The sequence below is a fragment of the Accipiter gentilis genome, chromosome 18 (assembly GCF_929443795.1).
Source record: "Accipiter gentilis chromosome 18, bAccGen1.1, whole genome shotgun sequence".
NCBI classification, from domain to species: domain Eukaryota; kingdom Metazoa; phylum Chordata; class Aves; order Accipitriformes; family Accipitridae; genus Astur; species Astur gentilis.
Genome location: NC_064897.1, coordinates 7,455,251 through 7,471,317, shown reverse-complemented (window position 1 = coordinate 7,471,317; position 16,067 = coordinate 7,455,251). Strand labels below are relative to the sequence as shown.

Below are 16,067 nucleotides of genomic sequence, written 5' to 3'. Positions count from 1 at the left end.
CATGATTTGAGTTGTATGTTGTAGGAAGTACTATAACAGGAACCACCTGAACCAGTGGGGGGTAAGAGCCTCACAAGAAACTGGCAAGTGCAGCAATAACCCTGCCCATAGTGGTTTTAGCACCCAACAATCCCTGACAACATGCCACCTCTCCCGTCCTGAGTGACCACCGTAACAGATGGAGTCCAAGTCAGGGACTAAATTAACAGAACAGACTTTAATGGATATTTGAATGGATATTGGAATCAACATTTGATGGGGATGGCCTGTAGACTTAAGGGAACGACATCTGTGTATATGTCAAAGGATGGGGTGGGTGTTGATGAGGGGTTATGAGCATGATGCAAATGATATGGAATAAGGGGTGGAGATTGTACTGGTCATGGCTGGGATGGAGTTAACTTTCTTCATAGCAGCCTGTATGGTGCAGTGTTTTGGATTTGTGGCTAAAAGTGTTGATAACACACTGATACATTGTGTGTTGCTGAAGAGTGCTTGCACAGCATCAAGGCTTTCTCTTTTTCCTACTCTGCCCCTTGCCTCCATCTGCCATGAATGGGCAAGAAGGGCACAGCTACATCAGCAAGTCCGATGGATAAAAGATAGACACTGCATTTGTTGACACCATTTAAAAATGTTTTTTAAATACTCCAGGTTCCCACTCATCAGCCTTTCCATATACATTTCCATATACATTTCCATATACATATACGTTACTCAGGTCATGCAGTTCTTACTGTATTAGGCTTGGATCTTCTCCTGTTTCGACATTGTCTTCCAGTCTTGTGTTATTCAGACGTAATCTTACGTCACTTTAGACATTACTAGCAGATGTCTGCATTTTGCAGCAAGGCCACTACTGAATGTATTATACATGATATTTTTTTTCCAGAAGGCTTGTTAATGATTTTCTATGTGTAATCCCAGTCAAATGTTTTAATAAAACTCTAATTTCGGATGAGTCAGTCATCTCCTCAGAGAAAGCTGACCAGGATGAGCTATCCTTGTGAACATACTCACTTTGGTTTTTTTTTTCTCCTATTGACCTCTGTGATTTGTATTACCTTTTCCTTCAAAAATTACTTGAAATCTGCCTATGTTATTAAGGTGAGACTAGCAGTCTGTATTTTGTCTAGATATAAGGAATAGGCAATATCTCTCAGAGATGGTATTTGGGGAGCATTAGCTGGTCCCTTGTTCGTAGCAGTCAGCGATCCACCAGAAGTCCTGCAGCAGAATAAATTTCATCTGACAGTAAGTGGAAGGTGCTGTCCCTTCATCGAGCCTGCACCTGTGCTTTACTGGCCCTTTGAAGAAGTCTGGGTGCTTTAGAGTCAACAAATAAAATGAGAATGATCAGATGCCACAGAGTTATTGTATTTACCACCAGCTTTAATGCCAGCTGGCAGAAGCTTGTGACCCAGAAGAGTCCTCTGGGATCACAGATGCCTACACATTACTGAGGTGTCATATCAAATATCACTAAATGGCATTAATTATACCTAGTTTTCCTGCAATTAATTATTTCAAACTTATAAAAATAAATTTAATAACAAACAGGCCTATTCATGCTCTGAACCTGCTTCCCACATCCGAGGGAAATGGACGCTATTCTGACAAAGTGAAGCTGCATTGAAAACATCTTCCTGGTCTTTCACGATCCTTTGTTTAATTAGGTATCACAAGTGGCTTTTGCAGATTTTTTTTTATATAAGGGTAACAGCGTCATTGACATTTTTCTAAATTTAATTTGCATCATTTAGTCAGAATCTGGCCTTGAACAGGCATCTTCCTGAACTGGCAAAGGGGCTTCCATAGGAAAGCTTCGGCGTAGCTTCATCTCAGCCACCGACACCAAATCCAGCTTCCTCACTCATCCCACGGCCAAGCTCTACAGACATCTTGTTTTTAGCTCTCCTTCTGCCTTTCTAAAGTATTTGCAGCTTTTTCACACATATTTTGTGTCGTTAGGGTTCCACTGCAGGATGCAGTTTCTACTTTGTCATGTCCAATGACAGTGCAGAAATAGTCAGTAAAGTCTCCTCCAATAGTAAACCTGAACAGGGAGAGAAAGTCAGATCTAGTTGCATTCCTGACCTAGCTGGACGCAATGCAGACAATATCGCCTCCGTGAAAGACAGAGTGGCATCTGGCCTTGCTGCTAAGCTATATTATTGTCAGTGGGATTAGAAGCTGCCTTATTGGAATCTTCCTCCCATTCCTTCATTTTCTTCCCCAGACCTCAACAAAAGTATATGAGCTATGCTTTCCCATCCAGAAACCTTCCCCTGCTTTGGTAGCCTCCATTCAATGGTGCTGACATCATGGTCTTTCTTGTACCTGCCTGTTATATCCTTTCTTTCCCCATCGAACGCTACCGAGTCAGATTCCTCCATCCCCACCAGAACCACAGCTGTGTCCTCTCTTGCCATCCTGATGTGACATGCCTGTGCTCCCACGTGATTTATAGGCTCCCTTTGGCTTGTCACAGGGATATGCTGAAGCACCCGAATCTCAAGGAATCGGGTTGCTACAGATTGCAGTCCCTGATCTATCTTGTACTCCCTGTTGTTGGCTCAGGTTTTTCCTTTTTACTAGTTCCAGACGTTGTATCACAGTGACTTGCTGGAATAAGCTTACATGTCTGGTTTATGTTCCATGTTGTTAATCCACTTCCACTTCTTCTCGCTCTTCGAGAATTTGAGACCAAGTAAGTAGTAATAACTTCTTGTTTGTGAAAAAAGATAATTCTAGAAAGGAAACAAACAATGATAATACATTAAAATTACATTTTCTTCACCAGAGGTGCAGAGAAATCTTAGTGCTAAATAGCCAACAGAACTGTGTGCATCCAGCCACACCATCTCCTTCCACAGCTTCAGAGGCTAAACTTTTCCATTTTTAATCTCATCTGTCTTCCTCGGGCTTTTAGGAATAGACTAAACAGAATAATACACTTGTGATACCATTAAAGCTATACATTGTAGTTAGCCAGATGAGACATGTTACCTGGAGACACTTTTCTATTCTGATTGTGATGGGAAAGCCTTTTCAGTTTTTGTCAGAGCAATGGCTCTCACAAATAAGTGTCTGTTCAACTTGTTGGTCTTGATTTGTGTGCTAAATCCCTTTAAAACATAAGTCAGCTAGGCAGAGAGTTTGCTTTTTCCCATGGGAGCATGCTTGGAGACAGAAGCTTCTGGATGCAAGACTTCAAGCACCAAGATGCACCTTACTGTGAAAGTGTTTGCTACCATACAGAGGTGCTTGCTGTATGTGGCTAGCAGTAGATTATAGATCCGCAAAGACATCTAACATGAGAAGACACAAGTGTAACCCATCATCCCTTTGGCATACAGGTCAAACAACCCTAGGAGCAGCCCCATGAACTTAGATCTCACCAGCTCTTCCTGGCTGTCAATGATCACCAGGTCTGAATTTTTGTCAATACATTCTTTACGGGAGGTGTTCCAGTCAATTGTTTTCTGCACTGGAGAAAAGAAGTAGCATTTTTCCCCATTTTGTTCCCAGTCTTGGGGGCAGCCTGCAGGAGGGAAGAACAGGTGTGAAAAAATTCATGTTAACGCTAACGAAAGGATCCTATTACAATAGAAAGGTAAGAGAGTAAGTTACAGCCAGAAAAGTACCTGTATGGTCCTACTTAAAATTTTCACCAGACTACCAAGGATCCCTGCCAGTCTAAGATCCCTGTAGCTAATCCCAGCCCAAGAGTCACTAGGCATGAGTCAGAGAAGTAGAATGATGGATAACATTATCCAGCCTTTTAAATCTTTGCTCAGGAGATAAAGAGAAATGGTCAGGGCAAGAAGCAGGTTTCAGTTTTCAAATGTCTTCTTTGCCTGCTGCAAAACACAGCAATAGTGATGCAACTGAAAGACAGAACATTTCTCTCCATTGCCAGGCTGGGTACTGGGAGGAACAGAGAACGGGACCTGGAAACGGTGATAGGATTCAGGGAGACGGGGACTGCCTGACAGAGTTTAGTTGGTTATCCAGCAGGTCGTAAAGAGCAAAAGGGAAGTGCACTTCGGTAAAATGCTAGGAATGGAGGGGTATTTGAAAAGCAATAGATGCACATTGATCTATCATGCTCGCTACAGTGCTGTGATACCAAAGGGATTTTATATTCATGTCCGTTCACCTAGCCATGGGCTCTTCTGTACTCGCACGAGAGTAATTGGTTCTTCCCTCTGAAACGGTAATGCAGTGCTGACCAAGCACTACTTTTAAAGATGATTAAAATGTGAAATGTCTCTGGCCTTGGCAGCTCATCCTATGAGCGTACAGGATAAGGTTGTTTATTCCTGAGGTCTCAGGGGTTTTGTCTGTTCGGTTTTCTTCTGAACAAAATCTAGACACTGCCCCCGAACCCCCCTAAAAAGGCAATCTAACAGGCTTCTGGAAACTGTCTTTTGAATGATAGAAGATTACCTACCTAGTGCCTCTTCAGAGGATGGTTTTGAGTCAGGCGGGCTGTTTGCAGTTGGATGGTCTGGAAATAAAAAATACAATTTCTGCTTTGCCATACGTTGTCAGAGCTCTTCTGAACCTCCTTGACTCACTCCCACCATCACCCCACACAGAATGCCTACTCCTCACCTTTTGGCTTCTCCATTGAAAAAAACCCAAACCTGTCGTACCATACTATGGAGCAGATTTCCAAAAAGCCTAACTCTGGAACTTGAAAAAAAATGCTCCGCACATTTTCAGAGCAGCGGTAAATGCGGTGTATAGTATACACACAACTATAGCAATAAGAAGTAAGAGCTGTCTTTGAGAGATGAGGGCTCAAGCCAATCTGTTCTTGGTTAAGTGTGTTTGGAGCTGCAGTCACTCTCTGCTCCTACCCCAAACAACTGGGGTGAGATATTCAGGCAGAGCATACTGGTGCCCCAGCTGGAAGCTGGTCGAACAGTGTTTCTCCCCCAGACCAAAATGAGATGGCAGTGTTCATTATAGGTTTTAAAGCAGATACCCAGGCTGAAATAGCATTGATTTTCCTCTTTCTTCTGACACAGTGGTTGTGAGGGATTTGTGCTCCACAGGAGGCTTCTGACTCCCAGAAAAAGGCACCGTGGAGGGAGGCTTACAAATTTATTTTTATTATCTGATGACTAGCTAGACTGCATGAATTTATCACAGAGAAAAAGGAAAAAAAGAGTTTTGAGAGGGTGAAGAAAGTAGCTGTGGCCTTAAATGAACTAAACTTATGCTTAGTTTACTAGAGAAGCTCATGTGATTTTCATGTGTTTGGTTTTATCTGTTTACAAACTCCCTCAAGAGTTTAGATCCTGTTGAAAGTATGGAGTTCAGGGATCACTCACAGTTAACAGGCTGAAGGAGGAGTATGTTGTTCCATCTGGCTCTGTGTAGCAGTAAGAAAACCTTGATATTCTCCCAGCTTCTCTGCTTAGGAAACCTCAGCTTTAAAGACACAATTGTTCATGACATGAGTGGGTATTATTAGCTCAACTGACTGGGAGTTGTCTATATCAAAGTTTAAAGAGGCATTTTTGAGGTTATTTGGAGTTGAACAATGAAGGGATGAATAATAACAGTAAAGAAATATTAAACTAAAAATTGTAGGGATACAATTCTTATACTTGAAACCAAAATTGATAAATTCCTTTAAAAAAAAAATATATATACATAAAATGAGAAAAAAAGACTGAATTAAAGAAAGTTCTAAGAAACTTGTACCATAATGGCATGGAGCGTGAAAGAACTGACATTTCTGTAGATTTCATACTAGAGGCAAACGATGAAAGAAACAGAATATTGAAGGAAGAACTTTGTTTACAAGCAATAAGCTCAAAAATATAAGATGAGGGAAAAGACGTGGAGTGGCCGTTAGATTCCGTGACACCTAATCTCTTCCGGACACTGAAAATTGGTAGTGAAAGGATGGATCCAAAGTATCCAAACTGCAACTAACCACAAGGAAGGTGGCAATCCTGAGCTTTTACTTTCCTTGGGATAAAACCACTTCCCTAGTACCTATGCATCTTGACAGATGCAAGACCCTATAGTGCAGTGGGAATGATATCTTGGAAGGGGTTCAGCCCACCAGAATGTAGTCATAACTATTCTGACAAGAACTAACTATTGAGTTTGAGAGATGAGCACCTCTGTTATAGAGAATCTGGGTTTGCCTTGTACCCACCTCTGGCAAAAATAGGTTATTTTATCATAAATGTAGCATCTCTTCTTCCAATACATTTTCTGTAGCCAAGTTTTTATTGACAAAAATCCTGAGAAGTATTTGTGCCCTTGTTCCTATAAGATATTCAATTTTCAGAGAATGCTGCAGAAGTTAATTATTTCCTCAAGAAACAAAAAATACTGGCAAGGCAAACTTCTTCAGGAAAGGGAAACCCTTTCACTAAGCACAATTTTGCCTGTTTGTGAGAAACAACCTGACCAGCCCTTAACATGTGGGGATTTTTTCTCCAACTCCATCTCAGAGAGTTCTTTGTAGCCAAAATGAAGCAACTTTTAGCTCTATGACGATCATAAAGAGAATATAGAATTTTTTTGTCTGGCAACTACAAATACCCGTAATGGCTGAAACATCCCCTCAACTACTACATTAAATGATTCAGTAGAATACTCAACATTGAAATAATTAACAAATATACACTTATTTTATACAACATATCATTTCTCTCCACATATCTTGTTTCAGTTTTATCTATAGACCGTCAAGGTTTCAGAAACCCCACTGCCAAAAATGTCCAGAAGGATTTCAAGGACCACCAGAAACTCCAAACTGAGCAGTGACATAAATGAATCTCAATTTTAGTACAAAGGATTAATCAGCTCCTTCCATAAGCCTAGACCCAGACAGTGAGCAGTAGAAGGAAATAAGTATGAAATAACAGTATTCTTTTGGGAAATGACTATACTTGCTTTCCCAGAAAACAGCCACTGGACAAAGCTCCTCGGTTCTGTAATTTTGCTCAGGGTTCCCAGCACCTGAAGGGACCTAGGATTTTCTGTACTGTCCTTTCTTTCTTTATAGCATTAGCTCTAATAAGTAGCATTTTAAATAATACCTTACAGAGTCTGAGTGCCTTTTTTTTACTGGGATCATACTGAGCTGGTGCAAAACAGTTGTTGAACTACTCTTTTACAAATTGTTGAAGTATGAATTGTAAAAGCCACTACAGACTTCAAAAACACACTGCCTAGGAAGTCCTACTAATCTACATTTCTTTCCTGATAGCAAGCAAGAACTACACTTTTGGAGTTGTGAGAGAAAAGCTTCACTGTAGCATGTAAAAATCAAAGTAGATCAATAAAAGTTTAATTTTGCGGAGACTAAATTGTATGATTTGCCCTGTTCCTTTTCGGTATTAGCTTCCAATATATTGGTGTAGGAGAAGTTGAGTCTTAGATATCACTATTAAAAAAAAAAAAAAAGGGAAGATGTATGGCTGAACATTTGAAAACAAAGATTCTTAAAGCTCTGGTATATAGAATTACATCCAAACCTGTATACAGAGATACACATGATAAAGTACGCATTCTATTTTACAGATTTTTAAAACAGATAACCGTGGCAGAAATAATGAAGGCAAAGCTGAGGACTGAGAACTTGAAGGAGCAACCAAATGTTTGGAAGAGGGGGAAACAGAATTTACTCTTCAAGAAAAGTTTCCGAAACCATGATATGAGCAGATTTCAGAATCATTTCATTTTAGAAAATGAAGAAGCTGGGTTTTGCATATAGCCTGGGCCTGTGGGTGGAAGCTTGAAGTACTGCTTACAAAGATGCCCTGAAGTCCTTTGTATATAATAGTACCAAATACTGGTATTAAAACTACCTAATATAATTTTAAAGCACATTTCTGTGAAAAATTAGAAACGAATGCATACTGGTATGCATTACAAAAAAGAACACCACCCTACTGATTCTTCTACTAGATGGAAATTAATTTACAACACATAAATGGTGGGTCAAGATTTTCTGCTGGAATATTGTCACCTTAAACTCTGAAACCTGCCTGAGAGATTCAGACAGCAGCATTACTGAAAATGGTTCAAAGGCACTGAAACCTAACAAAGCAACAATGTGTTATTTTCTAATTGGAGCACCATAACACTGAATTTTATCGTGCTTTAGTCATATGCTAATTGAGAACATCAAGACTTTCTTTGCCTTCTACTGAATCCCTACAGCAACAAGGAAAAAATAAAACAGAAATATCAGTTTGAAATCATATGTTTTCCATGCATATATGTATTTATACGCATATATCTTGAGGTTGGATATCAGCTCCTGGTTTCAGAAAACAGCAAAATTTAATTCATATGAAGGAATATTTGCAAACAAAGTCAGACTGCCTTTTCTTGGAAGACCAGCTCATGAACTGCAGGGCCAATTTTTTACTTACTAACAGATAAATTTTCTCTCAAGAAAAAAGAAAATAGTATGACACTACTATAAAAATCATAAAAATATCTGGTCAGATTCCACTGAGTAATATTGTTGTCATTTTCATGAACAGAAATGCAAAATGTTTTCTGGCCTGCAGAGCTCTTGTATGATGGACCAATACTAAGTGGTGACAGTTTAGTTCATTTCAACAAGCTGTTTGTCAACAATGGTATATTTGGCAAAACAAAACTGTGTGGAAAACTCATATAAAATTAAAACTTAGAAATAAAGCAGTCAAACTGAAAACAGTTTTCATTTGGAGTACAAGTGAAAACTGTATGCTATTGAAATTAAAAACTAATTTGATTTAGTTTCTCAAGTTTGATGTAGATGTCAAGTTTCTTAGGAGCTTAGATTTTCTCAGTTCACTGAGGAAGTACTGAACCCAAAAAAGCCCAGCAAAGTAACTGCAACTGAAGCCAGACCTGAATCAAAGCCTAATGACTCCTCACTCAACTCCTGATTTAAAGATCTATCAAACGCTGGTAATTTCACCTTGTACGTTGTATTGTTTTGGGGTTTTTCTTAGATTTTGCCCTTCCTGTGGTATTTTATATTTTATAAAGGTCAGAGCACTGTCAGACATCTGTCCTTTACTCTTTGCCTTGAAAAAGAAAAAAACAATTACCTCCCCCAACCCTGTTTTTTAAGTTCAATGGTTCAAAAGTTTTGGCATGTCTTCACAAAGGGTTTCTCCATGTGCATCTCTGAGTAGGTGGCAAACTCTGGGACTTGAGTGTGATTGATTGTGCAAACCTCTTAAGCTTGCTCAACTGTCAAGCGATGAAAAGAAACAAGCAACCACGTCTGAAACTTAAAAATGATTCCTTGAAAATATTCAAAAAGGAAAGTACCACATGGCTCTGTTAAAATTTGGGTTTTTTCTGATGGAGATAAGAATGCATTCTTTCTTAAAAAAAATAGTGTATCTTTTTATGTAGTTCAAAGATTGTTATGAACTCAGTGATACACATGCAGAGAGACCTAGTACTGGGCTTTTATTCAAGTAAGGTACAAATTCCTTTAAGTTGTGAATTAGCTACCTCTTTCAAATGAGATTTTATTCATATTTATTTAAAGATGTTTGGTCTTATGGAAATCTTGGTGACATGATCATCGCCTTGAAATATTCTCACGGATAGCAGTCCTAATACTAATAGGCATTATCTAATCTTGACTTGTTTCTTCAAGACATTTCTATAATAAATTTTTTATTGTTTGAACATTGTCAGTTTTTTAATCGGCTTTTTGCTCTTTTCTTTTGGAATTTTAAACTTTCAAATCACTCGACTCTTTTATGGATTTTTTGTTACAGCCACAGTTGGTTAAAAACTACTGTCCTGTGCCTTCAAATTAGCCTTCTGTTGCTACTGGTTTTGGATGTTATGACCTAGATGTCAGTCAGTGGGTAAGAGTCACAAATTTATTGTAGTTATTACATTTTTAGCAGGACTTACACATGAGTGTCAGACACACCACTAAGACCAGTAGAAGGATTATCACAGCAACCAATACAGCAACATGTGTTCTGGTGCAACAGCTTTTACCTACAGATAGACATTAAAAATAAAGATTAGGGAAATGATGATAAGGAACCCTTCATCTTCCTTCAAAAATGCCCTTTTCAGGCTCACACTGAGACAACTCTTTCAAGTTAGGCAAAGCCCTTCAGTGCTGTTCCTTCAGATATTTGGGTTTTTGTGATTGATACGCTGTGGGCACAATTTTTTTCCATCACAGACCTTCAGTCTAAACCCTTCTGCCATTGCCTAGAATACTTTGTTAAATTCAGCTGCACTTGACACTAGAGTTAAGTGCTCACTGGGATCCTTATCTACCCTCTCAAAATACTCTTCAAGCAAAACCCAATCAACTTACTAGATAAAGGTCCTGCCATGTTATACTCCTCAACAAAACAAATTTTTCAGAGGAGTTAACCATCTCCTCTATCTGTTTTGACTGGTGTTCATGGACTTTTGTTCAGGATTTACTTCAAGGGAATCCCCGTGGTATTCGTTAGTCTGCCAACTCAGTGGTTACTGGCCAGATGCTATAGAGCACAAGCAGGTCCAAGAGGGGACAAATAATATATTCGGTGGCTGACTGGACTTATCAGGCACTGAATTAAAAGATAAAGGAGAGCTTTCCATCTCTTCCTGCTTCACATATCTGCTAGTATCTACTTATCCCTTCTGCTGTCTTTAAAGTTTACAGTGTCTACGTGACAACTAGGATCTGAAAACCGAACTGAAGTTGTTGCTGCTATTGCCCCTGCTCTGTAAAGAAAACAGTTTTAGATAAATGAGGAAGCCATCCTGAATCTTCAACCTAACTAAGTCAATATGTGGTCTGTTCTGTCTGGTAACCTCATTTTCACACCTGCTTGTGCATTACTATTTGAATTATTGAAATTCTAGGAAGCTCTCATACTTAGTATAGTATTAAACTAGACTGATTTTAAACCAGTCTTTGAAAGAAGGTGCCACTCAAGAAGAACTCTGTGCTGTCAGGTTTTCTGCCTGAGGAGGTTTGGTCTGCAAATAGTTGCACCCTGAAAACATGTTGATTGCACTAATCAACGAATCTGTTTGATAGGTGCAAACTATCTACTGATACACTAGTCCATGTGGTTACCAACAAGACTGGGAAGGGTGGAGAGAAGTTTCAGTGGCAAAATGGAAGCTTGTAGGAAGGAAGTTGGTGACCAGGAATCCTAAGGTGACCATTCCAGAAATGGTCCCAGTACCCTATGCAGGACTGGAGGGAGAAAAGAAAAGGCAGCATTTTAGCACCTGGCTGAGAAGATGGGGTAAGGATCCAGGTTTCTGATTCTTCAAGAATTTGGGACACATCTGGTGCAGACTGTCCACACGCTCTGCAGGAACAGATTTCACCTTAACTATAAGGGAGTCAAGCTGCAGGACATGACATCTAGAAGGTTTTAAGTAACGTTTAAAATTAATAAGAGCAAGCTGGCAGGGGCTGAAGGTTGTAAGTAACTCTTAAAATGAGGAAAGGGAAGCTGACATGGGCTAAAGAGCAGTTTAGGGCGATATTACCATTACGTGTGACTTCAAAACCACTGTGTCCTCAGGAAAAGGAAAGGTCAGTGTGTAGACAGAGTCAAGCAGAAAATGCAAAACTGACTGTCATTTAAATAAAGCGTTAAGAAGCAAACAACAGCTGTTGCACACCTGCTTCTACACATATACTAGAAGTCTGAAAAATAAGATGGGAAGATCTGGAATGTCCCACCCTAGACTAAAGTACTCAGATGTCAGGTGTCACCCTGAAAATGGGTGGCTTCTGCCACCTGAGATACCCTCAGGTATCAGATAACTGCACAGACCTGGAAGACGTTACACAGGACCTCCAAGAATCTGTGTCCTTCCAGATTTGCATACTGAAGCCAGACCAAATGTTCTGATGCTTCCCAGATGGCTCCGAACACCTGTGATTAGGGAACTGAACAGCTTCCCAATATGTGGTGAATACGAGGAAGTGATTAAAAGGAAGAGAGTCATCATAGTGCTAGAGTACCTAAGGAAAAATAGAGTGCTAATGGGTAAAAGAGGGTAACCACAGGAAGGAGAGGATGCTTATCAAAAAGAAGCTGAAAAAGACTGCTAAGAGAGAATGAAATCCATACAGGCACACCATATATTATTGAAGGATAGCATCCTGGCAACACATGGCCAATACAAGGCACCTACTAAGAATGATCTGGGAACAGGCAAAAGGAAGTTGACTTTCCATAGCTGTAGACATTAAATGAAGGAAATAAATAGAAAATACCACAAACCCTGGGAGATCAAAGATTATGAATAAGAAAAGCCAATTAGGCAGAAAAGAACTTGAAAAGGGAAAGACTTCAACAGAAAAGTAGTTGAAAAGGAAAAGACTTCAAACGTGGTTTTGAACACATATGTTTCAAACACACTGTGTCTTCAAACACACCAAGAAAAGGTACCTTGCTGGAGATCTGTAGGTCAGTGGATGGTAGGCTACCCAGGAAGCATTCAGAAATTAAGGTCATAGTAGAGAAGCTATATTAATCCCTCGTATCAAGGTTGACTGAGTAAGAACTGGGTAGGTCTTCCAGTTCGGGGCAGTTCCTTGTGAGGAGCCACATGAACTGGAAGACATATAGCCCAAATAAAAAAATGGATATACTAACAAATTCCAAGAGGCATTAGGTGTCAGATCGCTGGATTACTGATGCCATTTTGGCAGCTATCTTTGCACCCAGGGACTAGAAGGTAACAGATCTAATGTGAATTAAAAATAAAAAAAATAAAAAAGTTCTAGAGGAGATCTGTGAACTTCAGGTCTGCTGTCCTGACCACACAGTCACAGACTCATTTATGTTGGAAGCGACCTTTTCAGATCATCTAGTCCAAGTTCCCTGCTCAAGTGGCATCAGCTAGAGCAGCTTGTCCAGGACCACGCACAGTCAAGTTTTGAATATCTCCTAGGATGAAGACTGTACAACCTCACGCATTAGGAATTATTCAGAAGGAAAATGAACAAAAATCAGGGATGTTTTATCTGCCACGTGGTTTTATAAATCCATGATTCGCCTCTACCTTCGAACGTGCATTCAGTTCTACTACCCTTGTTTCAAAAAACATAGTGGAAAACGTTCAGAGAAGGGAAGCAGTAAATGATGGTGTGGACTAGGGTTCTGCAGTATGGAAAAGAGATGACTAAGAAGAAGACATGTAAAATCCTGAGTGTCATGGAGACCATGGATAGGGTTTGCCTGCTTACTGTCTCTTTCAGGGAACATCAGCTGAAACTGATAGGAGGCCAGTTCAGAGTAAAAAAAAAGAAGCTGGTTCTTCGTGTGAGGTTAAAAAGAACTGTGGATCCCCTCATCAAAGGACATTATAGAAATCAGGTCTGTGTATAGAACCAAGGGGAGATTAGGCAAGTCTGTAGAAAAGAAATCACTGAGGGTACATAAATAGAAACACACGTGTCTCAGGAAGTCCCTGGGTAGATACATGCACGTGAAAGTATTACAGGAACGTATCATATATGCCTACCCTCTTCTTATTCATCTCTGGTTATTCACTTACAGCTGCTGCTGAAGACAGGAGGCCGGGCTAGGTGGTTCCTTGTTCTGACCCAAAATAGCCTTGTGTTCCTACACCAGTGACGCCAACAAGTGGTTAGTTGCATATAATGCAACACATCGACTGCCCCCCGCTCTGGCTGTGTAAAGCAGACAACTGTATCTTCCTGTCACCCCTATGGTTTTATACCACTGCATTTTTGGAAAAGAAGGAACAGCCTCCTCTCCGCTCATTGTTTAAATCCATACCAATTTAGCAGACAGCTAAAAACTCACCGGGCAATGTGTAGCTATCTGCAGCATTTGTGTCCAGGGATTGTACTTTCACTTCTGCATATGTAGTACCTAAAACCAGGCAAAAAAAGAGAGAACAGAGAAGGATGAGAAACAACTTAAACGGAACAAAAATGACTGAAATGATGAGAAATACTAAACACATGACAGCAACTGATTTGTGTGACTGTGTTTAAGTATACCTGAATGATATTTTTGTCCATTGCATTTACGCCTTAGAGGACTTGCTATAGGCAGAAACAGATCTGGGTTATCTTCAGTGCAGACAATAACAGAGGAGACATGGGCACACACACATGCATTTCAAATCTAAACAGAAGTGGAGAAAAATGTCTAAGGCTGCCTGGCTGTCTTATTCAGTTCATATCCATATGCGAGTGGTGAGAATGGCTACAACATTGAAGCAAACCTGAAAACTGCAGATCATGCTAAATTTGAAGTAGTGACTAGTTAATGATAAGATGGTGCGAAAAGTGAAAATTACTCTAAAAGATCTTCATATAATAAATACAAACAAATATGGAAGACAGCATGTGGGGAAGGAAGGAAGGGGAGGGACACATAGAAAGGGGGTAGAAAGTAAGAAAGAAATACGATGTTGCAATTTTATAAAACATTCAAAGTCATCCTGATACACAGCACTGAGCCCCTTTGTTTCTATCACCATACAGTGTTAACATCTTCTATGAGTTTAAGTGCATTCTTCTGGCTAATGGAATTAATTGCATTCCTTTGTGAACACTGTATTTGATCCAGGGAATCCATTATCAAAGAGAAAATAGAAAACTGGAGGAAAAAGAAAAGAAGACAGAAGACAGTGTCTGAACTCTTTTCTGTAAGATATGTGTAATCACTGGGAAATACTATGCATAAATTAGGTGTGCACAGGGAAGAAAAGAGTTGATAAGGGTTTTCCAGAAAGGTGCAAGCAGAGAAACATAAAAATGCTGTTAAAACCATATAAAAACTGTAAGTAGGAGTACACGGATTAAATCGTAAGGAAAATGGAATTTTCAGTCAGGTGGCATCTACTGTGGGTGCCTGTCAATTCAGCTGTGAAGTAACCTGTTGAAAGCAGCAGTAGAAACACTGCTTCCTAGGGCATTAGAAACTCCAGCTATTTGAAAATAGATGCCAAGGGATTGCACTTTATGCAATAGACCAGCACAGGATAGCAAGAAATAGAAACTATTATTTCTGTCAAACAGATAGAAAAGGAAGAAAAAAGAATATGAAGTGCACAAAGTGTATGAAGTCTGTTATTTTAGGATGAAATTTTATGCAGATGTAGCAAAAACAGTGCAAAAGTTTGTGCAATAATTCTTAGTGCATTAAAGAACCATAAATTTTAAGTTAGAATTTTGCCAGGTCATTTATACTAAATCAAACTAAATCTGTCCATGAAACATTTTATGCTTGATTTATTCAACAAGTAGTTTGTACAGACAAAGCCAGGAGGAAAAAACCCCAAAGCAATGCCCACTATGCTCAGCAAGAAGAAACAGGCTATTTGCGAGCCTGCTTCAAACAACAGAAACACCAGGCACTCAGTCTCCCGGTCGGTTTGCTGCAGGAATCAGTCTGATGCATGAGAACACTCCTGGTTCAGGACCAATTGATGTTTGGCTGTGGAATAATCTCCTCAATTGATAGAAACTACTCTTAATATCACGCAAGAAAACTCTCCCTCGCACCTGCACCTTAACAAATGAAAAGTAGACCTTATAACAATCCCCCCCCCCCCTTTTTTTTTTTTAAAAAAAAACACTACATGGACTCCCCACCATGTGCATTTTTCACAGCACTGACCCTCACATTTCCTTCGTCCTCTTTGGGGCTTTGGTGCTCCACGGCACTCTTTCAAAATACGTGTTTGGGAGGCTGAAGAATACAAAGAAAGCTCAGTGCAGACCGACTGACCTACCTTGGACGTCAGTGACCTTCTGTAGTCTGGGCCTGGTTGATTCAGTCAAGTTCAAGTCAGCATAAATGAGATTTTCTGACATTCTTGCTCCCCCTTCTCCTTTTTTCCTCTCACTGCTGTTTCTAAGATGGTACTCTGGACTGAGGACGACTCACCGCTCCGTCCCCTCTCGAACCTTCAGGCGGAAGTTCTTTCCTCTTTCTGTCATACGGCAACGAGAAGGAAAGCCTACCTCTAATTGCTCTTTTGATAGGAGCATGTTAAATGTCAGATTGTGGCCTTGATGTGGTCGCCTTTGTCGGGAAGCGGTT

At 39.9% G+C, this 16,067-nt stretch overlaps 1 protein-coding gene and 1 long non-coding RNA gene across 4 annotated transcripts in view; one reads left to right on the top strand and one right to left on the bottom strand.

The window, feature by feature from the left end:
* LOC126047620 (uncharacterized) overlaps positions 1–9,684 on the top strand; it is a 25,237-nt gene extending 15,553 nt beyond the window's left edge. Inside the window, exon 2 of the long non-coding RNA XR_007508626.1 lies at positions 7,561–9,684. This is a non-coding gene — a long non-coding RNA (uncharacterized LOC126047620). The remainder of the gene's footprint in view (positions 1–7,560) is intronic.
* On the bottom strand, positions 1,720–16,067 carry LOC126047619 (killer cell lectin-like receptor subfamily B member 1B allele A). Of its 3 annotated transcripts, none has more exons than XM_049821480.1 (7): positions 15,757–16,067; positions 13,815–13,883; positions 9,919–10,008; positions 4,457–4,513; positions 3,402–3,544; positions 2,641–2,750; positions 1,720–2,056 (listed from the first exon to the last, which is right to left on the bottom strand). In XM_049821480.1, the coding sequence occupies exons 1-7, from the start codon at positions 15,836–15,838 to the stop codon at positions 1,909–1,911; spliced, it is 699 nt and encodes a 232-aa protein (XP_049677437.1). In that variant the 5' UTR covers positions 15,839–16,067; the 3' UTR covers positions 1,720–1,908. The 3 variants fall into 3 exon arrangements, with proteins under 3 accessions (XP_049677437.1, XP_049677439.1, XP_049677438.1); XM_049821482.1 differs by lacking the exon at positions 9,919–10,008 and adding an exon at positions 5,346–5,445; XM_049821481.1 differs by lacking the exon at positions 9,919–10,008.